Source organism: Gracilinanus agilis, chromosome 5 (assembly GCF_016433145.1).
Source record: "Gracilinanus agilis isolate LMUSP501 chromosome 5, AgileGrace, whole genome shotgun sequence".
NCBI classification, from domain to species: domain Eukaryota; kingdom Metazoa; phylum Chordata; class Mammalia; order Didelphimorphia; family Didelphidae; genus Gracilinanus; species Gracilinanus agilis.
Window position 1 is genome coordinate 131,344,765 of NC_058134.1, and position 26,393 is coordinate 131,371,157.

Sequence of the window (26,393 nt, forward strand, 5' to 3'; positions counted from 1 at the left end):
CACGCTGTGCCCTGTTGTGGGGTTCCTCCGTTCGTCTGGACTTGTTTTTATGTCCCCTTGAGGAGTTTTGTGTGTTTCGGTCAGGAGAGGTTAAGAGCTGCTTCTTACTCTGCTGCCATCTTAACCCGGAACCCAAATGTCATTGAATTTTAATAAAGATTTGAGCTCCCTTTTATTACTCCTAATTATTACTATTAATACTGAATTGATTGAGTAAAAAAATTTCTGCAAGAGTTTTGGTAGAAAGTATTTGGTTTGGATTGTGATTAATAAAGTGCATAATAAGCAAAGTGGAAAAATGAAAAATTATTCATTAATTTGGCCCTTCTAAATGAGAGCTGAAATACAAAATTTTTAGTGGTGTGTTATCACAGGATGCCAAACCAGGAGCCCTGCAGATTGGAAGAATTTCCTAAAATACTATTTCTCCAACCCAAATTATATGGAACAATGGTAGAATATTAACTAGGGGATATTGGAGTAGAAGTGGGAGGATTCAACTTCTAAGTTGTTAAAGAGACAACCTTTTGAAGCAAAAGTTTAACAAGGTGGTAGATGGAGAATTCTGATCTAAAACTAATTTGATTTCTTTATCTATCAAAAGACTGTAATGAAAGCACACATAGTTCTAAAATTTGTGGGAGAAAGTGATGTTACCCTTTGTTATCCAATGCAGTTTTTAATAAGATTCAGTATTCCCTTGGAAGTAAAGTGTTGAGACCTTCCAAATTTTGATAGATTGAAATACTGTTATAATAAATGTATTGCCAGAAATCCAGTGCCTGGTCTAGTACAGCATCTGGCACATAACAGACACTAAATACTTGACTGACTGAAAGCACATTTCCTGATTTCATGACAGAATACTGCTGACACTTAGCCTCTGGAGAGCAAATTACCAAGAGAAAAGAAATGCTGACATGTAGCACACAATTTCACTACGTACCTCTCTTCTGCCAAGTACTTGTGTTTTTTATTATTTATACTATCTCTTCAGTAGAGCACAACTAAGTTAACTTTTATAGTTTCTTTCAAAATCATATAATTTGTTGGCCCAAAGAACCCTCTGTTTCCTCTCAATATCTCTGCCACCATCACTGCTGAAGGAAAAGAACCACAGGACTGAGGGCCATTTTATACATCTACTTATTTCAGTGGTTATTTGTGAGAAATCTTGAGAGTGGGGTTTTCAGTTGGATCTTTGAGGAGACGGGTGAATTGATGAGGAGATGGGTGAATTGATGGGTCATTTCTTGATGTTAAGTCATGTCATATCTTGCTGACCATTCAGCTTGGGGACAGGTTTTTGTTATTGTTATTGTTTTTAAACCTGAATTACCTATCTTAGAGGTCATTTCTGAGGAAATCTCTTTGGGTCTTTGTGAAACTTAAAATACACTATAAGCATATTACTTTAAATTATAAGTCCCCAACCTCTTTTCCTCACTACCTACTTATTCTATGACTCCTCGTGATCTTGATTTGTCTCCTCTGTTTTTGGAATGTGACCATGTCATTGACTCATCTGCATTCTCCCCATCACACCCCAAGTTTTTATCCCTTTGGACTCCTCCATCATTTGATACTTCACTATCCCATATTGGCATCTTCTCCTTCTGTGCCTTCCATGATGCTTCCCCTGTCCTATTTTTTTTCCTATAACCTGAATTACTCTATCTCCTTTAATAGCTTCTCTTCCTCCTTCCTACCCACTTACTCCTGTTGTCTCTCAAAGTTCTTTCCTAGACCTTCTGCTTTTTTTTAATTTCATCTTAGTTGTCACTTCTATGATCTGACTGACGTTAGTTGATGTTGTGTGTATCTCCAATACTAAACTATCCCCTCTCCCAAATTCCAGTCTGCTTGTCAAATGCCTTTTAAACAGCACCACCACTTTCACATTAAACTCAATATGTCTAAAATTGATCATTTCACTCTAAGCTATCTTCCTAACCTACTTTTTTTCTTTCAGTTATATAAATATCCCCTTTATTTCAGGTGCTCAAATTTGAAACCTTGAACCTTTCCTCATTCTTCCTTGCTTATTTTCTTTTCACATTAAAAGTTTTTAATTAAGATATATAAGTAGTGAAGATAAAAAGAAAGGTAAATGAGTAGTAGTCGTATTTTGTTTCCTATAGCTAATTTTGCTCATATCTCCACTGCTTCTTGCAGCAGATTCAGAGACGAATACATTTACTTCAGAAATCAAAATGCCAGTGGGATAAGCCTAAGGTTCAGTGCCTTCTCCTTGTGAAGTACTGAAGGAGTTTACTGGGGGCAGGTGAGGATCAACTGTCCTGAATTCCATGCCCAACAAATCACCAAGTCATACCAAGTCATTTGCATTGCCAAACCGTGTATTTGTATTTTCTCCTGGTGGCAATAGGAGGCCACTGGAGTTTATTTAGTAAGAGGTGACTTGATTACACCTGAAATTGTAGGAAAACCATTTTAGTGGCCTATATGTGTTTTACCTTCTGACAAGTTTAGATGAAAGTAAAGTTTAAGTTCTGACTACTCCTCATATTCCTTCTTCTATGGTTGAATAAAATTCTAGAAAAACTAGATGTGAAAAATTCCTAATTATTGTTGAATGGGGACAGAAAGAGAAGTGTACATATCTTTCAGCTGTGTATGCTACCTTTACAAAAACTGATTATGTCTCACAAACAAACGCAGAGAACCAGAAAAATTATGCACATTACATGCTTATTATAATCAAATAAAATTATGTTGAATAACATTAAAAATCCAGTGGAGACTAACTTAACTCTTAATAAGGGAGTTCAGAACAAAAATGGGAAACTATAGATCAGTGTCCCTAGTGCATTTAATACAACATTTGAAAATAATATACTAGCAAAGAGGCTAAAAATGATGCTATATTTTGATTAGGTTAGACATGCCAGAAATATGGGCTTAAATATTAATCGAACTATAAATTTAGGCATATTAATAATAAGAGTAACAAAATACCATGACCAATAAATGTAGAAAATATCTTTGATTAACTACAATACATATTGCTAACAAAAACACTAGAAAATGTAAAAGTAAATGGATCTTTCATTAAAATGGTTATTTAAAAAGATCTAAAACTTAGAGCCAGAATTATGTATTTTAGGGAAAAATTTGAATATTTCCCAATAAAATCTGAGGTGAAAAAAGGATGTCACTAGAAATATTGGCTATCTCAACAAGAAAACAAAAGGAAACTGAAGAATAAACAATGCCAAAAAAGAAGAAAAATGAGCAGATTTTTTTGCAGATTATATATCACAGTGTATTTATATAAGCCTAGGGCTGCAACTAAAATTAATTGAAATAATATCTTTAACAAAGTTTCAGGACACAAAATAAATCCACACAAATCATTAATATTTCTTTATAAAACTAATAAAATCCAGCAGAAAGAAATAGAACAATTCCATTTAAAAATAATTTTTTGTTGTTCAGTTATTTTAGTTTTTGTCCTTAATCTTGGTGGTCCCATTTGAGGGTTTCTTGGCAAAGATACTGGTTTGACATTTTCTTCTCCATTAAAATTAACTATGGAATGTATAAAATATTACCACTACATACATAAGAAGTATATAAATATAACTATAAACTGTCATTTGTAGAAATAAAGATTAATCATAAATGATTTATGAATAATCATAAAACTATTAGTTGTTCACTGGTAGAATGTCAATGTAATAAAAATGATAATATTATAGTACAAAAATTAAGTTACTTATTCAATGCTATACCAATCAAACTACCAAAAAAATTTATTTTGTAGAACTAGGAAAAAAAGTAAAATTCACATGGAGGCCAAAAGGTCACTAATCCTAAGGAAAAAAGGAAGAAAATGGAAACAAAGGGGGTCTGATAGTACCAGACCTTAAACATACTACAAAGTGGTAATCCTCAAAACATTGTTACTGGATAAAAAATAAAGACTAGCCAGTGGAACAGATTAGGTACACAACATCCAGAAGCATAAGAATGTAGTAGCCTTGTATTTTACAAATACAAATAATTATACACAAGGACTGTTAAAAATCCAGGGGAATTTGGATTGTAATATAGAAGAAATTAGATTTTGACTAATGTCACAGTAGGTCCAGAGATAAGCTCCAAATGGATAGGTGACTTAGATAGAGTCACATCTTTAAACTATTAAAGGAAAATGGGAGGAGGGATGATTCATGACCAACCAAGGAACTGGGAGGTTCACAGAAGAGAAAATAGGTGATCTTGATGACATAAAAATACAATTGTTGCTTAAACAAATATAGTAAAGCTTAGATTAAAAGGGGAAAAATTAATTGTTAAAAATCTTTGCAGTAATTTTTTTCCAATAAATGGCTACTATCCAAGATATATGAGGAACTGATGGAATTTTTTTAAAGCCATTTCTTGATTGATGGTCTAAGACACGAGCAAGCAGCTATCAAGAGAAGAAATCAAGGGGGCAGCTGAGTGGCTCAGTGGATTGAGAGCCAGGCCGAGAGATGGGAGGTCCTAGGTTCAAATCTAGCCTCAGATATATCCTAGCTGTGTGACCCTGGGCAAATCACATTGATTAGCCCTTACTACTCTTCTGCCTTAGAACCAGTACACAGTATTGATTCTAAGATGGAAGCTGTTTTAAAAAAACCAAAGAAACCAAGGCCATCTATAGGCATATAAAAATGCTCTAAATCACTATTTAGAAAAATAATTAGAGAACTTCAAATGAAGTGATTCTGAGGTTCTACTTTACCTTCTTCAATTGATAAAGATGACAAAAATGAAAAATTGCAAACCTTGAATGGCCTGTAGGAAAACAGACACATTGATTCAGCAATTTGGAATTATATGAAAGAAGCTACTTGAGTGCATGTCTGACCCAGTCTATACCCGAAAGGGATTTTCTATGTGCAAAAATATTTGTAGCATCTCATCTTGTAGTGGCAAAAAACAAACTAGAAACTAAGGAGGTGCCCAATAAAATAATTGAGGAATGTTTAAACAAATTATGGCATATGACTATTATGTAATACTATTGTGCTAAAAGAAAGAAAGAAGGGCAGCTGGGTAGCTCAGAGGATTGAGAGTCAGGCCTAGAGATGGGAGGTCCTAGGTTCAAATGCGGCCTCAGACACTTCCCAGCTGTGTGACCCTGGGCAAGTCACTTGACTCCCATTGCCTAGTCCTTACCACTCTTCTGCCTTGGGGCCAATACACAGTATTGACTCCAAGATGGAAGGTAAGGGTTTAAAAAAAAAGAATTATGGCTAACACAATGATTATCTATAATTTCAGAAGAGTGTTGATGAAACAAGCTCTCTACCTCCAAAGTGAAAGTGATGATGGATTCAGGGTACAGAAACAAGACAATTTTTTTACCCTGGCCAATGAGAGAATTGTTTTACTTGACTGGGCATATTGCAGGGAATTTTTTCTTATTTTGATTATTTCCTTAATGGGGTGAGGTGGGAAGGAGAAAAAAATAGATTTCTATTAAATAAAGTTTAACAGAAGAATGACATGTAATGGAAATGGAAATAATTGTTAGAGACTTCTTGTTCAGTAAATTTAACAAGAAAAGGGTAGAAGGAAGCAGCTAAATTAATCTTAATAAAATATTGGATTTTTAAAAAGAACATATTTGCAGCATATTTTTATGTGTTGAACAAGGAGCTAATGGAGAAAGGGGGGAAAGAAGATGCTAGAAGGAAAGACATAATTGAATGAACAAGTTACTGGAAGAGATGGGTTGGAAAGATGTCATGTGCAAAGACAGAGAGGTTAGCTTTGGAGGGATGAGATTTGTTTTGATTCTAGGATGAAGAAAGAAGTGATTATATAGATGATACATAATATGTAAAGGAATCATTATGGGACACATCTTCTTTAGCAAACTAGGAGCTTAAGATATGCTAAGGATATTTCCATGCCTTTATCTTTTCAGCAAAGTAGGAACTAAAATGGTCTACTAAAGATAATTTAGTAGAATTAGAAGTTTGAGAATAGAAATTTGAAATAGGTTTTTTTCAAGAGTGCACTCGAGAATTAAGGAGAGCATCCCTATGCTGATGTATGTGACTATCTAATCTTCATACTTTTCCACATGTTGAACCTCCCCCTTTGTTTTTTTTTTACAAAAAAACTAAATTTACTTCAATGTGCATTTATTAACAGCCTAGTGTATGCAGGACACTATATGTGCCTAATATCCATATGTAAATAACCATACTAGAAAATAAAACATAAGAGCATCCTAAAAGTTTGAGCAAAATCCTACAGGTGGTTCAAGACAGTGAAGGTCAGTACTAACTAGGAGATAATAAAGATATCCTGGAGGAAGTTGCCTCTGAATTGGGTTTTAAAGTTTGAGTAGAAATTCTTTAGGCAGAGAGAGATGGAAACGCACTTTAGTTACAGGGACAGCATGAGTAATGACAAGAAGCAGGGAAGCAAAGAGTACATATTGAGGGCAATGAGTGGTCCAGTTGAACAGAAGCATAAGGTATTTGGTGGAAATTTGGTGTGAGGTAAAGCTGAAAAGGTGAATGCCGCATGTGTCATGGGACCTTGAATGACAAGCAAAGGACTTTGAACTCGACTTGATAGAGAACAAAGCTAGATCTAAAGGTTCTGAGTGATAGGACTAGACAGACAGATGCAGAAGATAAATCTGACAAAGGTATAATGATGATGGGAAACCTGAGATAATGGAGGTGTGAAGACTTGTTGAGAGAAAGAGACAGCCTAGCAATAGTGAATAGACAGTGGTCAGCTAGGTGATGGGCAGTGAGGTAGTGCAGTGGATAGAGTACTGGGTCTGAAGTCAGGAAGACTCCTCTTAAAGAGTTCAAATCCAGCCTCAGATATTTACTAGCTGTGTGACCCTGAGCAAGTCACATAACCCCATTTGCCTCAGTTTCTCTAACAGTAAAATGAGCTAGGAAAGGAAATGACAATTTACTCCAGTATCTTTGCTAAGAAAACCCTAAATGGGGTCATGAAGGGTCAGACATACTTGAAAAATATTGGATAGAAAAGGCCTCAAGAGTTAAGACTTGGATTCAAGACATCCCTTTTATTCATAGCAGCTGTATGATCTCACACAAATTCTCTAATTTCTCAGTGATCAACACAGCTCTCTAAGGCTCTCAATCATAGAGCAGGTGCACACATACATTACGAAGAGTATACTTTCTCCTCAGAGTTCACTACATCAAGGAAATTACTTAAAAGATTAAAAGAATGAAACAAAGGAAAGTGCCAAGGACCTCTCTACACTTGGGTAGTGATAGTGAGGAAAGACACAAGAAGACCCATGGAAGAAATATCACAATTTGGTAGAGTCATCAGAACTAACCTTCTTAATATTGTTCTTCATTACCTTCTTTTTGTTGCACTGGCCATTGCTCATCTCTAGAGTGGACTCCTTCCTCATTCCAACATTTTAGAATCTCTAGGTTCCTTCAAGAATCAGCTGAAACTGCACTTTATAAATGAACTTTTTCTTAATTCCTTCCAGCTGCTAGTGTATCTTCTCCCTGCCTCACTTCTGCCCTCAAAGTCAGTCAATAAACAGGTTTATCTAAGTACATATAAATGCTGGTGTTACATAGAAGAAATGAAAATAGTTCCTGCCCTCAAGGATAATACATTCTAAAAAGCAGATAATTGCGAGGGATTACCCCTTTCTTATATGGACTTTTATTTCCTTAAAGGGGAAGAAAATGGACATTCTATGAGAAAAGAGGAAAAAAACCACTTGAGGAAAACTATCTAGAGTTCTGAGAACCTGGGAGAAAACATGCCTTTGGATAAAAGTATTCAGAGGAATTGTGTGAGTGAAAGCATCTCAAAGGCAAGACCGAGGGCTAGAAAAGAGCATTGTTTCCCAGCAATGATATGACTGTTTTCAGGATTTTGTAGTCAATTGTTGGAAAACTTCATCAAATAACAGTTTGGGAAGCATGGGAAAATGTATGTGAACTATTTCTGTCATGCCTAGCTGACAGGTGTGGATCTGAAGTTTCTTAATCTAAGAGATTAGTCCTTGTTTGAGGCATTAGGAAAAAATATGATAAAAGCAGCTCACTGAGAAGACTGCTTAGAGAAGAAACACAAAAGCTAGAAAAAGAGAAGCTAAGAAAGGGTTATGGGAAGCCAATAAAATGGAAGGCCTGACAGAAAATGAGCTTAGTTGACAAGAAGTGAATAGTTTATAGTTGATGGAAAGAGCTAATATGTTTAGGAGAAGCTTTAATGTTGGTAGCTGATTGGCAATACATCCTGTATGTAAAAGTTTACTTGAGGTAAAGGTTGTATTGCTTTCTTATAGCCTCTAAAATACTTCCTTTCTTGCTCTTTGCTATCTTCTATGTCTTGAGAGGGGAAAATATACCCCACCTCACTCCCCAGCCTATAGAAAGCTGAATAGCTTTGCAGATCCCAGGATTAATGGAAACTATTTTACACTAAAAGAAAGTCACACCAGGAATTGATACAGAGCAGGAGCAGAACCAGGAGAATATTGTGCACAGAGACTGATACATTATGGCACAATTGAATGTAATGGACTTCTCTACTAGCAACAGTGCAATGACCCAGGACAATTCAGAGGAACTTAGGAGAAAGAATTCTATCCGCATCCAAAGAAAGAACTGTGGGAGCAGAAATGCAGAAGAAAACCTATGTTAGATCACATGGCTCGATGGGGATATGATTAAGGTTTTAATGTTAAAAAAATCACTCTATTGCAGCTATGAATAACATAGAAATAGGCTTTGAACAGTGATACATGTATAACCCAGTGGAACTGCTTGACAGCTCCAGGAGAGGGGAGGGAAGGCAGGGGGAATCGTGTAACCATGGAAAAATATTTTAAAGAAAAAGAAAAAAAAGAAAAAAAATCACTTCCTCAGTGTCTAACAGAGAGATAAGAAAGGCAGCTGTCCAAATCTCAACTTTAGGGGCAGCTGGGTAGCTCAGTGGATTGAGAGCCAGGCCTAGAGACGGGAGGTCCTAGGTTCAAATATGGCCTCGGACACTTCCCAGCTGTGTGACCCTGGGCAAGTCACTTGACCCCCATTGCCTACCCTTATCAATCTTCCACCTATAAGTCAATACACAGAAGTTAAGGGTTTAAAATTAAAAAAAAAACTCAACTAAATCTCAACTTTAAATCTGATGTAAGCTAGAAGAGCATAACTGCTTCAATAGCCTAGGAATAGGAAACACCTTCATCCAGAAGGAAAGCAGAGGTTCAGAAGAGGATGGGGAAGTAACAGTTTTAGTTTTTCTGAAATTATTAAGAAATATGTATTCCTCCAGCCTGACCCACTGCCCTTCTGGAAAGGGGGTAGGACAAAAGTTAATTCACCAGAAAATAGATCGGGGAGGAAACTAAACTTAGCTCTCGTCTAGACAATACCATTGCCTTCCCACTTACCTGAAATGACTGGTATCAAGATCTACTCAATTCATTCAAGGATTAAAATGATATTCATCATCAGAGGAAAGCTTTTTTAATTCTTGAAGGTTAAGGAAGAAATCTTGTGGTTCAAGTAGTGACTACTGGAACCTTAACCTAAATCCATATTTTAACAAAGTACAACCTTTTCCTGCTTCATGACTCTTATGTCACTTCTAAGTGCGTTGGGAAAGAGAAATAATTCAAGGGAATAGGGATAGGGAAGTGGACAATGCCAGTTTGTAAATTTCTCTCTAAGATAGAAAAGCCTGGGTTTTGGAATTATATTAATAAATATTGCTTCTGTCAGATAAGTTCCCAGAATACAGAGTACAGATAATTTTAAAGTTTTTTCTTTGTCTTTGTACCGTACGGTAAATTGGTTGTTCAGTCATTTTGTCATGTCCAACTCTTTGTGATCTTCTTTGGTGGTTTCCTGGTTTGCCATTTCTTTCTCCAACTTATTTTACAGATGGGGAAAATGAGCCAAACAGGATTAAATGACATGCCTAGGACCATACATTAAGTGTCTGAGGCTGGATTTGAACTCATGAAGATACAGTTTCCTTATTCTAAGCCTGGTGTCCACATAATATATTCAATTTTCTAAAGACTTCACTGATATCCAGCTTGTAGTCCAGAGTTCTGAATAGCACTAAACATGTGGGTTTCCCTCCTCATATGTCTCACTGCTAAGTTTCTGCATGTGTCCTTTCTCCTCCATGACTACCATGTAGATTTGTGGGAGAGTGAGAACCAGGTTTTTGTGGGGTGGGGAGGGAAGGACTTATCTTTAGATTATTCCTAATATTGCATATTTGTCTTTTAATTATTTCTGATGTTGCCTTCTATTTAGCTAATGCCCCATGTTAGGATGATTTTTGGTTTTGCTTTCTCATTTTCTCAATCTTTCATGTTTAAGAGTTAATGGTGTTGGGACTAATTCATGTAAGTGTGGAACATATTGGTAGATTCTCAAGAGTTATAATTGTGGATATATTTCCCGACACCAGGATATTCCCATTGTCCACAAAACCCTTCTCAGACCTGACAACCTAAGTGTAGGTTAGAGTAACGAGTCCAGAAAAAGAGAAGGTGGGAGAGTACAATTACTTTGGGTGCCATACCTTCTATCCACTCTCTCCAATATAAGTATGTATGAGATCAACGAGTTAGAAGTCTCAGAATTAAAGGCAACACTATTTATTTATACACATGTTGTCTGCCCTATTAAATGTAACATATGGACTGCTTTACTCTTGTCTTTGTATCTCCAGCGCTTAGAACAATGCCTGGCACATACTGACTTTTAAGTAACTCTTGATTAGTTCATTGATTAAGGAAAAAAGGAAAGCCAAAGATAACTCCATGGTTTTGAGTATGGAAAGCCTGGGAGAATAGCGATGCAAATGAAAATGAGTGAAGAAAGACTGAAAAGTATGTTTGTGGGGAAAGCTCTGTTAGATATATTGGGTTTGAGGTACTAGAGGATATTCAGGTAGAGATTTCCCATCAAAAAGTGGGTGGGCAGCACAGATCAAGACTAAGGATACATATTTGATAGTGATACACAGAAATGACAGTTGAAATCATGGGATCAAGTGAGACTGCAAATGGAAAGGTAAAAGAAGTTGTAGAAGAAAAAGAGGAAATCAAGGACAGACTTCTGTCTAAGCCTCTTCTTGGTTAAGAAAGAGCTTCTGGTGAAAGGAATGATTAGGGAGATTTAAGAAGGGAGAGGAGAGAGTTATACCAGAAAATAATTTTTAAAAAGTATCCACGTGGAAACAGTGTCAAACGCCACTGAGAGGTCAAGGATAGCATTGGACCAAATAAGGTCATTGGGTCTACAATTATTTTATTAGTGACCCTTGAAAAACAATTATAGTAAAATAGTGGTGAGTTAAGCCAGAAAGCAAAGGGTTGAGGAATGGATAGTGGTCAAACTTCGCTAATCATGCCTCATTTTTATGCCTTAATATTTAAGGCAACCGTTGGAGAATTCTACTATTGTACTAATGAAGAGGGGACCTTTTGTACAGAACATTTCACAAATTAGCCAGTCACTGGAGAGTAGTACTTGAGGTTTTAATAACAGGAAAATGTGTTATCTGTTTTGACAGGTTTCATCTAGGGTGGTTCTCTTTTTTCTCTTAAGGTTATGCACTCTGTTAGATGAAATAAAATTTTAATAAGAGTTTGCATTAATGAACTTATTAAGAGCCTTCTCTCTCTTTTATAAGAACTATTTCTTAGAGAAATGGTTCTGAGTCATTAGGCATGCCAGCTATTTGGGTGAAGGAGAAGGTAAATCCCCAAAGTGAAAATTCTGAAAAAATGTCTTCCTGTACCATATATGTTCTATAATTATGTAGTGTATCAATATGATCATATTAACCTGTTGGTGAACTATTATATTATACTTATATTAATATCACACATTTATATACCATCCATATATGATACATATGTACTATGTAACCACTATAGAAAGTGGGTTAGCTTTACTCTAGAGAAGTGATCCTTCACAGTATTTCTCTGGTGTATAAATGTACCAGTAATTTATTTCAAGGTCTAGGACGATCATACTCCCTTTGAAAAGCTTTGATTAGAATTATAGGGTACCTTGATATTATTTAAGACTGAAAACTGTCTATAAAGAGTATCCTTTCTGAAACTGACCTAGTTTACAAGATTTTAGGTGCTTGTTGGTATTACAGTAAAAATATAATTACAATATGGCTTTGGGCTGAGTATTAGTTGGAATTGACACACTTTCATTCAATTTATTAAATCCATCATAGGTTGATGAAGATTAGCAGTGATAGCTTGCTTTTTGGTATTTCTTCCTAGTTAAAAACCAATATGGGTAGGCAAAAAAGATTATCCTCAGGACTTAGGTTTTAAATAATTTGTCATCATGATAAGATGATGAATGAGATTATGGGAACTGATGGAAGGGATCTTGGAAAAACACCAGGTTTCTTGATTTTATTTTTTTCAAGACCATCTGCGTAATTGTTCTGTGTTTTAGGGAGGGAGGATTGAGAGAGACTGCTATTTCTGGAGTAAGAGTCCTTTTTGCCTTCTCCATTGCAGGATTTAATTACTATAGTTTGTCTATGGAAAAACTTAATTATCATACTTGTTAACTGCATGATTATTTTCCCTTGGAAAAGGTGCAGTGAGACACTAATAAGTCACTGCAAAGGATAAAAAAAAATCTGTATATCCTATGAGCTGTTGTTTGTGGGACAAAGGATAGGGAAAATTAGTAGACAAGATAATTAAGATAACATGTAGTACTGGTTCAAATCAGCTTGTGATCAGAAATTGTGGGTGGTGAGGGAAGGACTACAAGAGGATTAGGAGACAAGGTTAGGAAAAAAAACAACCACCACCAGAAATTCAAAATTGACCTCTTTAGCTTCAACCCCAGGACATCGAGATATAAACTGAGAGACCAGTGATTCTAGACCTCTTTGGAATCTGACCTTCTATTAAATTAAAAAAAAAATACCTCCTCAACCTCTTTCTAAGTCCCTTTTGACTATATTTTAAAAAAATTCAAGTAGAGCAGTATTAATTGTCTTAAGGATTTGAGGAAAATTAAACTATGGCTCTTGAGATAATTAGATGTCCCCTGAGGGGTTATTGCTGAAGGGAATGGATTACATTCTCTAAATGTTTAGCTTAAGATGTGTAATTATGTGTATTTAGAATTTATAACAAACATAGTTTACTTCCCAGAGGGAGAGAGTAAAGCTTATCCAGGTCAGGAGGCTAAACAGAAAAAGAAACGAATGTTTAGTGTGACCTACCAATTCAAGCTCTCAGTAGGAGAAATGTACTTCATTTCTAAAGCATTAGTTGCTTGCTTTGCTGTGTGTCATAGCTGAGTGTCAGGAGTTCGGGTCTCCCTCTTAGCTGTTGCCATTCCACTCCAGTCAGGTGCTAGTCACACTTGGGAAATGGGTGTCACACCAACTATCAAGGTGCTTGTGTTACTACCTATGCCTTCCATCTGCGTTCTTCACAAGTCTTTTTTCCGAAGCTCCCGCAGGTCTAAGGTCTCACGATTTTACTTGAACTTTGGAGCTTTCATTCTGCTCTACTCTGGAGTGTTTGGGTCTCTCTGGTTCTTGATTCCTGATCTGTGTTTGTATATTCTGATTTCGGCCTGCCTGTTCAATTCTGGCCTTTGGCCTGGTTCTAAACCTTGATACCGTCCTGAATTCTCAAGACTTGTTTCACTTTCTCTGTTTCTCCATCATATATCCACAACCCACGGCTACCTATTGACAGTAATTAAATGTGAAGTGACTGTGATATTTATATTTATTTTTGTAACACTATTGGTAAAAACAATCTAAATGATGCCAAGTAAGAGTTATTCTCATAAAAAAAACATCTCATTTCAAAACAATTGTATTTCTATTTTCCACAAAAAAAAAAAAGTTAAAATTACATGCTGGCAGAGGGTTAATCACTTAGCTGCACAATAAGATATCAGAAGAAAGTAAAAACAGAAAGTGAACTATATTATTTTAACAATGCAAATAGACAGAACTAGAAAACTGACGGTAGTAAAATATAAAAATCTACAATTATAAATATAAATTTGGTCCATGGAAGAGTTACTAGAGCTGTATTTACAGTAAGTATCAGATTATTTCTACTTTAGGTGAATACTGTAGATGTAAAATATTGAATATTATAGAGAACAGCATTTTATTTACAATAGGCTATATTAAAAGTTATATTTCTGGAAAACAATGAGGGTTGCTACAAATACAGCCATAAATCTGACCCTACAAACAAAAGTGTTTTATATGTCCTGGAGATCTCCTAGAATCTATAAATTTAGATTTTCAGTTAAAATCAAGCCTGATGGTAGGAAACTAATACTGAAAAAATAATACCACAATTCTGTTCATAGAAACACTGTAAAATTCAGTCAATTTAGTTCAGACATAACAAATGGATTACAAGAAATCTTGCAAAAAGGCACACATTATTAATGATGTCAGTTTGGCAGTAAGATCATGTACCATCAAAAGTATTGTTGGTTGATGGGAAGTAAACAGATGACAGTGACTGGATAGGTTTTCCCATATAATTTAAGAATGAAAACAATGATGTTCAACTGTAGGGACTGCTTCAGTGGGTTAAACTAAAGACTCTAAGCTCTCTGCCACGTTTCCATCGGGTAAAGCTGTGCCGTTGCTGTCCAGAGATGTGGAAGGATTTTCTTCTTGCCTTGTGCTAACCAGACTGAGAATAGCTTTGTACAAAAACTGGTACTGTTCCTAGAGAATAGAAAAAGAAATGTGAAGGAAATGTAACTGATCTTAAGAAGAGCCGATAAGTATGTACATTAATAATTCTTTTAAAAATTAATTTAAACTTTTTTAATTCATAAAAATTTATTTTTTACTTTTCTACCTCCCTCCTCCTGGGGGGGGGGGTTGGAAATTCTTGTAACAGACTTTTGTAGCAATTTTTTAATTGAAATAAAGGATCTGTGTAACCCTTTTAGACATTCTTTTTTTTTTAGTGCTTTTTTTTTTTTAAACTTCTGTGTATTGGCTCATAGGTGAAAGAGTGGTAAGGGTGGGCAATGGGGGTCAAGTGCCCAGGGTCACACAGCTGGGAAGTGTCTGAGGCCGGATTTGAACCTAGGACCTCCAGTCTGTAGGCCTGACTCTCAATCCAGCTGCCCCCTTTAGTCATCCTTTTAATACAATGTATTTGGGAACATCTTAATTGCAACTCAATTTTCTCTGAAGTTTCTTAAAGTCATGGAAAAATACTGATTTTTCAACTGGTAACTAGATTCTATATTAACATCTCATGTTTGAGCATTGAGAAGTTGTAAGCTACAAAATTATTGGGCTGTGATAATTTTCATTATCTTCATCTATTAGTTATAGTTACTGTTTCACTGTTAGTCTATTGAACCAGGGCTGCAGTTGGGTAGAACATGGGGCTGTGTCTCCAAACCACTAATGAGCTGAAAAAAAAAATCACTTAAGCCAAGAAACCAAATTAATAAACAAATTAGATTATTTGGAATTGTAGACAAAAGTGGTTGATGTAATTGTTCAGCTTTTAAGCCTACTTATTTTGCCCAGTCTCTCATTTTCTCATACCTCCAGCTAAACATTTCTTTGAATGCTGCATGCCTGGTTGTTCTGGATGTTCCAAATAGGCAGACCCACCCTTTGGAATTCTATTGCCTCATCATTTATTTAAGAGCCCAATGTGACCTGTCTTTCAGGTTAAGGACACTATATATTTAGAGACTGTAATTATGATAATAAACATCTGATTTTACTTTCTCCTGTAGCTCTCATCCTGAAGACCCTTTTCTTGTTATCTGTAGATTTTTCTAGAGACATCATTTTCTTTGCATCTGGTCTTGGTTGTATTCATGGAAATTAACATTGCCTCTGGGTATGAGTATTCTGAACATTTCCTCAAAGTTAAAGACTTGGCATTGTGGAATTTCTTTAGGTATCCTGAGGTCAAATAGGTCCTGCTTAAGTATCAGTCTAAAGAAAATTCTAAGAGATTAAATAGAAGAAGCAGAAGGTCCTGCTTTTTAGACCCATGTTATTCCTCACAGGATTTGTTAATGTGGGTTAATGACTATTTTCACAACTGATAACCAGGAAAGCCCCATTTAATATAAATCAATTTTCCTTTTTGATCCAGATCCATGATTTCATCAGTTTTCTAGTAATGCATTTAAAAGGCTGTTAAATTTAGAAGGATCTCTCTCTCTCTGTCATCTGTCTGCTTATCTATCTGTCTGTCTGTCTACACATATGCATATATATGTATACTCACAATGTCTGTGAAGACACCAGGCCTCATCAAATTTATCATCTTGGCTACATGGTAAACATCCACAGAATTCTCCTTTTCTAGTTGGTGCATAAGGGTTGTCAGTGCACAGAAGGTTCCTGCTGTCACTCCTCCATGCCTTTGTGGAAAGGGAAGTGGTCAAAAGCTTTATTTAAAAAGCATTACTATCATATGCTTCATAGTTCACTAGGGATATCAGCTTGTGAAAGAATCAATCACATTTCTTAACGTATCTTCTCTTGCCACCTCATTATATAGAGAGCTATGCTTTGGGATGAAAGCCCTCACAGGTTAAATGGGCAATGGGGACATTCTATAGAAACTTGTAGGTTTTTCATCTTGATACTGTGGGACCGGAAATAAATAAAATATCACCTGGACAACGAAAGATCAGCCATCTAAGAATATACCCAGCGTGCACGGCTCTATTTGTTCTTAACATAAGAATATGATGTAAAAGGACAAAGTTAATATATATATACACACACATATATATAATAAGCAAATAAATAAATATATGTATATATGTGTGTGTGTGTGTGTGTGTATACACACACACTGAGTATATGTTACAGTAAAACCAATCTTGGATGAAGATTCTATAGCCTCTCTTTGCTAAACACACACACACACAAATGTGTGTGTGTGTGTATGCGTGTGTGTGTGTGTATACACATTCACTGAGTATATGTTACAGTAAAACCAATCTTGCATGAAGATTCTATAGCCTCTTAGCAAAGGCTAAACTTTTATTTTTGTCTTTAGATCAAGGCAACTGATGTAGAAAATCATGTTCAATAGTTAAGGTATAAAGTTGCAAAGTCAGATGCTTATCAAAAGTATTCTTGGCTTCATTAAGTTTCAAAAGTTGACTCTAAAGAGGCAGGTAAGCCTTAGTTTCTTGATAATATGAAGCTCCAGGAGGATCTCTCCAGTGGGAGAAGGGGGGGAGCAGCGCCTTACAAAGGAAAATACTCCTTGTATTATCCCTTAGTAAAGTTATCAATAATAGGAATCATATATGTAGTATATGTATACAAAAACACAGGCAGACAAATGGGTACAAACCCAGAGTACGCAACTGCTTTTCCATTTCTAAGGGAAGGGGATTAGATTAAAAAAATGGATTTAAAATTGAGGACTTACTCATCATGAACAATCATGGGTCCATCCCTATTGGAGGCTTCTTCTTTGATGATACTTATAAGCTCAAAAGTTTTACTAATGGAACTATCAGGATTTGGCCATTTGGGGCACTGAAAGTGTCTTACTTCAAGTACGTAGTCATCCTATTGAGAAGAAGAAACAATGAACATCTTTTATGGAACATTTTATTCATTATTTTATCACGAGATAACTATGAAAAGCCAGAAATTGTGAAAGGATCATTAAGTCAGAGGGATATTTCTTGGAGGCAGCTAGGTGACACCATGGATAGAGTGTCTGAGACTTGAAGTCATGAAGACCTGAGTTCAGACCCTAGAGACCCTCAGCAAGTCACTTAATCCCATTTGAGTCCATTTCCTCATCTATAAAATGACTTGGAGAAGAAGGAAATGGCAAACCTCTCCAGTATCTTTGCCAAGAAACTACCAAATGGAGTCATGAAGAGTTGGACACGACTGAAATGACTGAACAAACAACAATTAAATCAGATGACAAGAGAGTAATAGGAATATTTCATCTCTCAATTAGAAGAAGGATGCCTTTATATCAAGAGACTCTATGTATGCATTGAAAGAATGGGAAAAAAATTACTCCCCAAGTGAATAGTTCAAGCCAACTCTAGATTGGATGATGGCAGTCCCTAACAAAGGATATCGATATTGATAATAGTTATTGTTGTTATGGCATGTTTCCATATTAGACTGCTAGCTTTTTTGGGGTAGAGACAACGTCTTAAATTTTGTATTTGAACTCAGGTCTCTCTGACTCCAAGCTCAATGTTCTATCCACTGATCCACTTTGCTGCCTCTAATACATCCCCACATACATATATGTGCACTTAATGCACACATAAATATGTAGTAGGTATAAATATACATGCTTCTATACATATATGTATGAATATATATTTAACAGATAAATAAAATAATATCTGCCCCCATAAATTTAGCATTTAAAGTTACATCTTCAATACCTGTGTAGCTTCTAAGATAAAGTCTTGAATTATCAATTTCTCTTCATTAGAGAGACATTTATATTCTTCAGCAATCATGGTAACCTTAAAGCTCTCGCAATTTATAGGCTCATCCTTATTTGGCCAGTAAACAAATTCATCTTCTGCCTGTAAGGAATGGAAAAGTAATACGATTTAGCTACTTTATTTGCAGCACTGGGAGCACTATTCTACAGAAAGTCAAGTAGCATTAATAGTGCATCATTTATATAAATTTTTCATGTCCCAAAGGTCAAAGTGTGAAATGAAGCTAATTGCTTGAAAGAGAAGATTCGATTCTTCCTTTGCTTTTAAAGCCCATTTTAACTCTTATAAACTTCCCTGATGCTAAGGCCATACTGACATGTGAAGAATAAAACAAGACTCTTAAGAAGATGCAGCACTTGACACTTAGTTATTTGGGAACAAGCCTCACAGCCTTGCCATTTTGTTTTCCAATCATCTCAAACACCTTGGCACATTCGCCGCTCTCATCAACAATGGCAGAAGAGAGTGAAGAGACTCCTGTGGCCCAGCACTGTCAGAGGAATGTGTGAATTTGGAGCCCCAGGAGCTATGAATCCCAAGGCCTTCTAGAGACAGACGAAAACCCAGAATCACACAATCATCTGTTTTTTACTTTTGCAGTAGGACAGGAAAGGGTTCCATAAAACAGCTATTAGGAGATGGTTTTACTTTTCTCACACAGAGAAAGCATTTGACAAAATCTGAACCTTGATGCGTGGGTATGTGTGTCTATGTGCGTGTTCCAAGTCCTAAATAGGGGAAAAGATCATTTTAAATGACTTCAAATGAAGTCTGTAAGAATGCATGTAGGAACTGCTATCCGAATGATTCTCCAAATAATGATGTCTCATTTCAAGGAGTGCCTTCAAGACTGAAAATTAAACTATTTAAAAATTCGTATTATTAGTTTTAAAGGAGGTAGGGCAAACCCTCCAAAACAACAAAATATATCTTATGATACTTTAAGGACTAGAGAGAAGGTGTCACGAAGTCCAGGCAATAATGGAGAGGTTCATCTCTCTACTGACACTTTTCTAATTGGAAACACACACAACACTGTAAAAGAGAGATGCTTAACGTGGTGGCGTTATTTGGTTTTGTTTTATATTGTTAAAATTTCCTTTATGTATTTATTCACATCCTAAGATTTCATTACAATAGAAGACAAGTTCTATAAGGACACGAGCAGTTTTGTTTTGGGGCTTTGAATCTCTAGGGCCTTGTATAGAGCTGCTGTTGGTTCAACCCAGTTGAATTGACTGCCATGTACTAGGTACCAGGCCAGGCACTTGGGATGCCAAGGCAAAAATAAAGTAAGACTTGTCCTCAAGGACTTCACATTCAAACAGGAGATGGGGAAACAACACACACATAGATAATTCAGCACAAAATGTATGCCAGAAAACAACCAAAGCAACCAAAATATATGTTTCTGGGAGAGAGGGCAAGTCTTTTGTGAAGGGGAATTTGTTGACCACAGAAAGGTCATTAAAGAGGGCGTAGTGGAAGCTCAGGTCATCCTAGGATAAGGACAAGGTGGGGAATAGGGCCGAAATCCATGGTTATGAGGCAGTGGGGAGTGGTGACAAAAGAAGAGAACTTTGGCCCAAGAAACCAAGTGAATTAATTCTTATTAATTTTGTTGCAAGCTGTTTGAGATGACCGCTTCCTTGTAACCTGGGATATAGAAAAGACAGGAACGCCTTACCATGTTCTGGCTCTCTGGCAGCATGACTATGAGCTGGGCATTATGATCCCATATCATCCTCCAGAAGTCTTTAATGGTGTGTAGCAGGGGATGCTGAGTGATGATGAACTCGTTACTTTGATAATAACCCTACAAAACCAAAAAGGCTAACTGAGAAGGCAAAGACTAACTGCTAGAGACGAAGACAAATAAACAGAATCAATATGGCTATGCTGTTCGTTGAGTCTAGTGACTTATTAGTATTTATTATTTTATTTAGTTTATATTTATTTATTTCATTTATATTTATTTAGTATTTAGCAGTATTAGGAAATTCACATATGCCAGAATTTTTTTTAACATTTTTAACATTTAACATTCCATATTGGGGAAGTCTTTCATATTAGATCAATTTTCATCAGTATCAGAGGTTTTATACCAGAGAGTAATCTAAAGAAGGTCCTGAATTAGGGGAAAAACTCAGTGAAGTCTTTGAATAATATGACAGATATTATAAGGTCCTTGATGGGGAGAGCCAGTACTTGTTTAGACTTTGTTAAAACCTAAATGAGTGAAAATGAATTAATTAGTTGAATTAAAAAAAACAAATACGACCAACCAAAAAAACCTAAGTGAGTAAAATATGATTACTCTCTTCTATCTGCTACCAAATAAAAAAATATTTCACCCATTGAATGTGATTAAAAACTATCAGAAGAGCAGCTAGGTGGCACAGTGAATAGAGGGCTTAAGGTTAGCAAAACCTGAATTCAAAACAAGCCTCAGATACTACCTGTGTGACACTAGGCAAGCTACTTAATTCTATTTGCCTCAGTTTCCTCATCTATAAAATGAGCTGGAGAAGGAAATGACAAACCACTCCAGTATCTTTGCCAAGAAAACCCCAAATGGTGTCACAAAGAGTCTGACATGACTGAAAAAACAGATGAACAAAAACCATTAGAAGGGTATCTATTTATAACTTAATGGAAACTAAGGCAAAAAGGTATTTTGAATTTTGTTCCTGGTGAAAAATCTGAGAAAAGATGAAGCAGATAATCAAAACACAAAAAGCTTGCACATAATTATGGACATTGCTACAGGACCTATTTAGCTAAATAAAGCAGTGAATAAACGAAGAGCAAATGATTGATTGTTCCCTTAAACTAGCACATTTCCAGTGTTTGCAGGCAGTAGATTCAGGAACGTGGGCTTTACTTTGTGTTTATCATCCTAATGTCAGAAGGCTAAACTTATCTTATATATCCAGATACAGCACAAATGTGTCTGATTGGACAGTTTGTCTTTCTTGTTTTCTTTAGGGAAGGAAGGAAGAAAGGGAGAGAGGGAAGAAAAAAAGAAGGGAGGGAGAGAAGGAAGGGAAGGAAGGAAGGAAGGAAAGAAGGAAAAGAAGGAAGTAAAGGAAAGAAAGCAGGGAAGGAGGGAGGAAAAGAAGGAGGGAGGGAAGAAATAGGTACTTATTAAGTCCCTACTATGTGTCAGTCACTACACTAAGTGCTTGACAGATTTGATCCTTAAAATTATCTTGGGAGGTAGGGGCTATTCTTATCCCCATGGTTGAGGATTTTGTTCAGCTGTGTTTGACTTTTGTGACCCCATTCAGAGTGTTTTTGGCAAAAATACTGGAGTGGTTTGTTATTTTCTCCTCCAGCTTATTTTACAGATGATGAAACTGAGGCCAAAAGTGATTGCCCAAGGTCACACAGCTGGTAAGAGTCTGAGGCCAGATTTGAACTCAGGAAGAGGAGTCTTCCTGATTCCAGGCTTGGCACTCTCCACTCTGCCACCTAGCTGCCTATGATTGAGGAAACTGAGGCAGATAGCAGTTAAGTGACTTCCCCAGGGTCACACAGTTAGTAGTTGTCAGTGGCTGGATCTGAATTCAAGGCTTCCTGATTCCGGGGCCAGTTGGAGTCAACTATGCCCTCTAGTTGCCTCTAATATCATTGGTTATTTGGACTAGTGATGTCAAACTCAAATAAAAATTTTAATCCATACTTAATTATGCCTGCTAACCACATACAGATTCAATTTTAAAAGTTAATGTTTATGTTTTGTAGTATTTTTATTTATTTTATTAAACATTTCCCAATTACATTTTAATTTGGTTTGGGCTGAACTCAGGAGTGTGATGGGCTATAGTAAGACATCTCTGATTTGGACCCCACATGACCAGTTACACAGACTTAAATTTCAAGCTCTCACAGTTTCTGGAGAGGTGGGACCTAAAGTGCCCTCCCTTTCCCCGAGGGGGGGTCTTTAACTAACACTTTCATTGAAGTTCAGGGCAGTCTTGTCATCCCATTGAGAAAAAGGTCATATATTCCTGAGTGAGTCTAGCAGTAAAAGTGTGTCCAGCACCCAGCAGTGGAGAAGTAGGTGCTATTTCATTTGGTGACGAGTAATGCTATCCTTATACTTCTGTGTGTCTACTTGTGCTATACACATTCTTCTGAGTAGGTGTCCTGATCCTAATCTGGAATGATGCTTGACAGTCCAGAGAGCAAAAACCAGGGTTGAAGGGGAAGAAATATGAAATGTATTCTCTTCTTTGCCCTTTCCCTTTCTAGTTCCCTCCCCTGCCGCCCTCTCTGTCTCTATCTCTCCTCCCCACCCCATCTCCCTCTTTTTGTCTCTATCTCTCTCTCTCTCCCTCTCTTTGTCTCTATCTGTCTGTCTGTCTGTCTGTCTGTCTGTCTGTCTGTCTGTCTGTCACACACACACACACACACACACACACACACACACACACACACACACACAGAGTTCTGATTCTGGCTGTTGCTTCTTGAGCAGCTTCCTCCTAGCCTCCTGCCCCAAGACCTGTTAGTGTCCTGCTCAAACCAATATATGTAGGTGAACCCCCTTCTCCCCTCCTGCTTCTATTAAGCACAGACATTGGGGGAAGATTCAGCCGCATCTCACATGACTTACCATGATATAAGAGGCATTGATGTAATCTGTGCCTTCCCCTGTCAGTGAGGAGATGCCAACCCTCGACCTTTCCACTGTAACAAAGAATGTTCGTTGTGAACTAATATGCTGATGGAACAGTTTCAATTACTCTGATAATTTTTAAGCGAGGATGCTTTCAACAAGTGCTTTGAACATCTCACCTGTTTTCTTCTTTCAAAAACGGCTTCAAGTATTCAACATTCCTTTATTTAAGACAATATTTCATTTCCCCCCAATTACATGTAAAAATAATTTTTAACATTCACTTTTTAAAATTTTGAGTTCCAAATTTCATTATTCCCTTATTACAAATGCTGGAACATTCTACTACATTCTATTCCAGCACAGCCTTGGAAAGGCACATGGATTCTAAGGGATGCTAAATTTCTCAGTCTAACTGTAATCCATATAGTTTATAGGAATCTTCAGAAAAAGCGAGTTTGACTGACTATTAAGCATACATAATAACCCTACCAGGAATGATGGATGAAGTTCTGTTCTTCTCCCTATTACACTGTTTCAGGGCTGTAGAATAATCACACTGCTGTATATTAGACTGACTCAGAAGCTGAAAAAAATGAGGAAAAAGAAAAAATAGGATTGGTAGATATGAGTAACTCAGTAAAACATGAAATGTTAACACATTTGGCTTGTCCTTGTTGAGTACATCCAATTTTAATGGATAACCTCAGATAGCTAATTCCTTGCTACAGTACCACCCCATGTAGAGTAGGAAGAAGCAGAACACCCAGCCTCCCATTTGAGTTCTTTGAGTAGAGAAGATCTCTCTGTGGCCTCCATACTCTCTGAAATTTTGGTAATGTTGGTCCTTCCCCTCTGCTCTCATCCCACACTCTAGAGTGAAAATCAGTTGAATGCTATTAAATTTATCACACTCTAAATTGGAAATCATCATGAAACAGACTGGATGACTAAAATTTAGTTTTACTTCATTGCTTGGAATTAAAGAGGTAGTACAGAATAGAGTCAGATGATTTGATTTTAAATAATGATTTGTTATTTATAGAACTTTGAACAACTTTCTTGAACTCTCTTGGTCTCCATTTCATTATTTGCAAAAAAAATTAATATAAAAAACAAACAACAAAGAATTTTATCTCTAAGGACTGGGCTAGTACTTATTCCCATGAATGAGGGACCTTGAAGCCATTATTATAGTAAATTATGTATATATAGTGTAAATATAAATATATAAATTTATTATATGTCTCTATACTAGTAATATTTTATATGTGTTTATTATACATTTGCATATATATAGTGTAGGTGGAGCTATAATGGGAAGGAGAAATACTATACTGATATTCTGTATTGTTGCTTTTTTTTTCTGCTTTGGAAGGAAACATAGATTCCCAGATTTTATAGTGAAAGAGGCTTCCTGAATCCCCCCACCCCAAATTCTATCTCATAACTCAGATTTGTAATTCATTATAGAATGGAAAAACATTTATTAAGTATTCTCAGAGAATTCACTTTTTAATGAAAGGTGACAATTCATAAAGGAAGGTTCTGCCTAAACATGCCAGGCTCTGAATTAGGTAAAACTTGATTTGGTTCCTTCCCAGTTTGACTTCCTAAAACTTGCCTATTAAGTCAAAGATGCTTTATTGATAAGTTGGTGGAAAGAATTCTGCCAAAGAATGTAGATGTATATATGTGCATCCTCCTAGTCAAGGAAGGTCCTTATTAAAGTTTGGAACTAATCATCCTGAATAGATTGATGGAAAAAGCATGTACGTTGGAGATGACCAAGATGTATATATCTTCAAAGGTTAGAAGGGACACAAGATAGAGTAAGGATGACTTATTGGGCTTGACACTCTAGGTGTCAGCACTGGGCAGAATAAATGGAACTTACGGAGGGAATTTACAAACGCATAGGATCTTAGAGATGTAGGAGATCTAAAAAAACCATCTCCTTCAACCCAGACCTCATCCAGCCTTTGCTTGAAGACCTCTTGTGAAGGTAGGGGAAGGGTTCTATTTCAAAGTACAGCTCATTTCATTTTGGGCCAATTCCACATCTTACTGTCTTAGTTTAACTCTTATATAAGGAAAATCATTTTTTAAAATTTTATTTAATTACTTAATTTAGAATATTTTCCCATGGTTACATAAATGATGTTCTTTCTCTCTCCTCCTCCCAGTCCCTCCCATAGCAAGCATGCAGAACCATTGGGTTTTACACATGTCATTGATTAAGACCTATTTCCATATTATTGATATTTGTACGAGGGTGATCGCTTAGAGTATACATCCCCAATCGTATCCCCATCAATCCATGTGATCAAGCAGTTGCTTTTCTTCTGTGTTTCTGCTCCCAAAATTCATGTAAGGAAAATCTTAGTCATCAGAAGTATCCTCAATGGACTTCTTCAGGAGGAGATAAAAGAGTTCTACTTCCAGGGGGCTTTTCAAAGGGAAGATGGATAATTTCTTGTCAGAGATATAGTACAGGGAGGGGGTTCTTGCTCAAGAACGGGCTAGTCTTGATGGGTTCTGAAGTCCCTTTCAACTCTAAGATCATGTGATTCTGTAGTGAGAAAAATGACTAAGAATCATGTTTTCATGTTATGCATCTATGTATCAAGTCTGACAAGTTCAGTGAGCTGACTGAGTCTAGAGCAGGCTCTGGGAGGTGAGACACAAACTTTTTTCAACTACTCAGTCTTTCCTTTGTTAGTTTAATAACACAAAAGAGTTGCCTAATCAGAAGGCAAGGGTCAGGGGAGTTGGATGGTGGATGGTTGGAGGGATCACAGTTGCTGTGATCTATGGGGGTAAAAGAGAAAAAGGGGAAATGCCCACTTATATAAACTCTTATGGTTTGGCCAGTTTAGAGCTATTTTTGGCTAGTTTTAACTGATTGGAAGGGTTTTTTTTTGTTTGTTTGTTTTTACATCTAGTCTTAATTGAGGAAATGGGAGAAGAACAGTCCAAGAACAGAAGAGATCATTTGGGGAGGTAATAGAAGTTGGGGGTTGCCTATCAAATATTTTGTTCTCCATGATGATTCTGTATGATTCCCTCAGACCATTCATAGCTCTTTATTAAATAGGTATGTCCTATTTTATATTATACAAATATGTAATATTTATGATTTTATTGCATGCTGATTGCAGCCCATCTGTGCCCTAGAAGATCATGGACTATGGAATCACAGATTCTGAGTTGAAATGAAGCTAAGAAGT

At 36.4% G+C, this 26,393-nt stretch overlaps 1 protein-coding gene across 1 annotated transcript in view; it reads right to left on the reverse strand.

Annotated features, from left to right (window-relative positions):
- Positions 1-14,631: 14,631 nt before the first annotated feature.
- The window catches only part of PTPRZ1 (protein tyrosine phosphatase receptor type Z1), a 180,007-nt gene continuing 168,245 nt past the window's right edge, over positions 14,632-26,393 (reverse strand). The window contains exons 24-30 of the mRNA XM_044679029.1: positions 23,656-23,749; positions 23,161-23,234; positions 20,227-20,355; positions 18,474-18,620; positions 17,480-17,622; positions 16,316-16,451; positions 14,632-14,772 (exon numbers count right to left, since the gene is read on the reverse strand). Coding sequence (XP_044534964.1) covers positions 14,632-14,772; positions 16,316-16,451; positions 17,480-17,622; positions 18,474-18,620; positions 20,227-20,355; positions 23,161-23,234; positions 23,656-23,749 — 864 coding nt within the window. The remainder of the gene's footprint in view (positions 14,773-16,315; positions 16,452-17,479; positions 17,623-18,473; positions 18,621-20,226; positions 20,356-23,160; positions 23,235-23,655; positions 23,750-26,393) is intronic.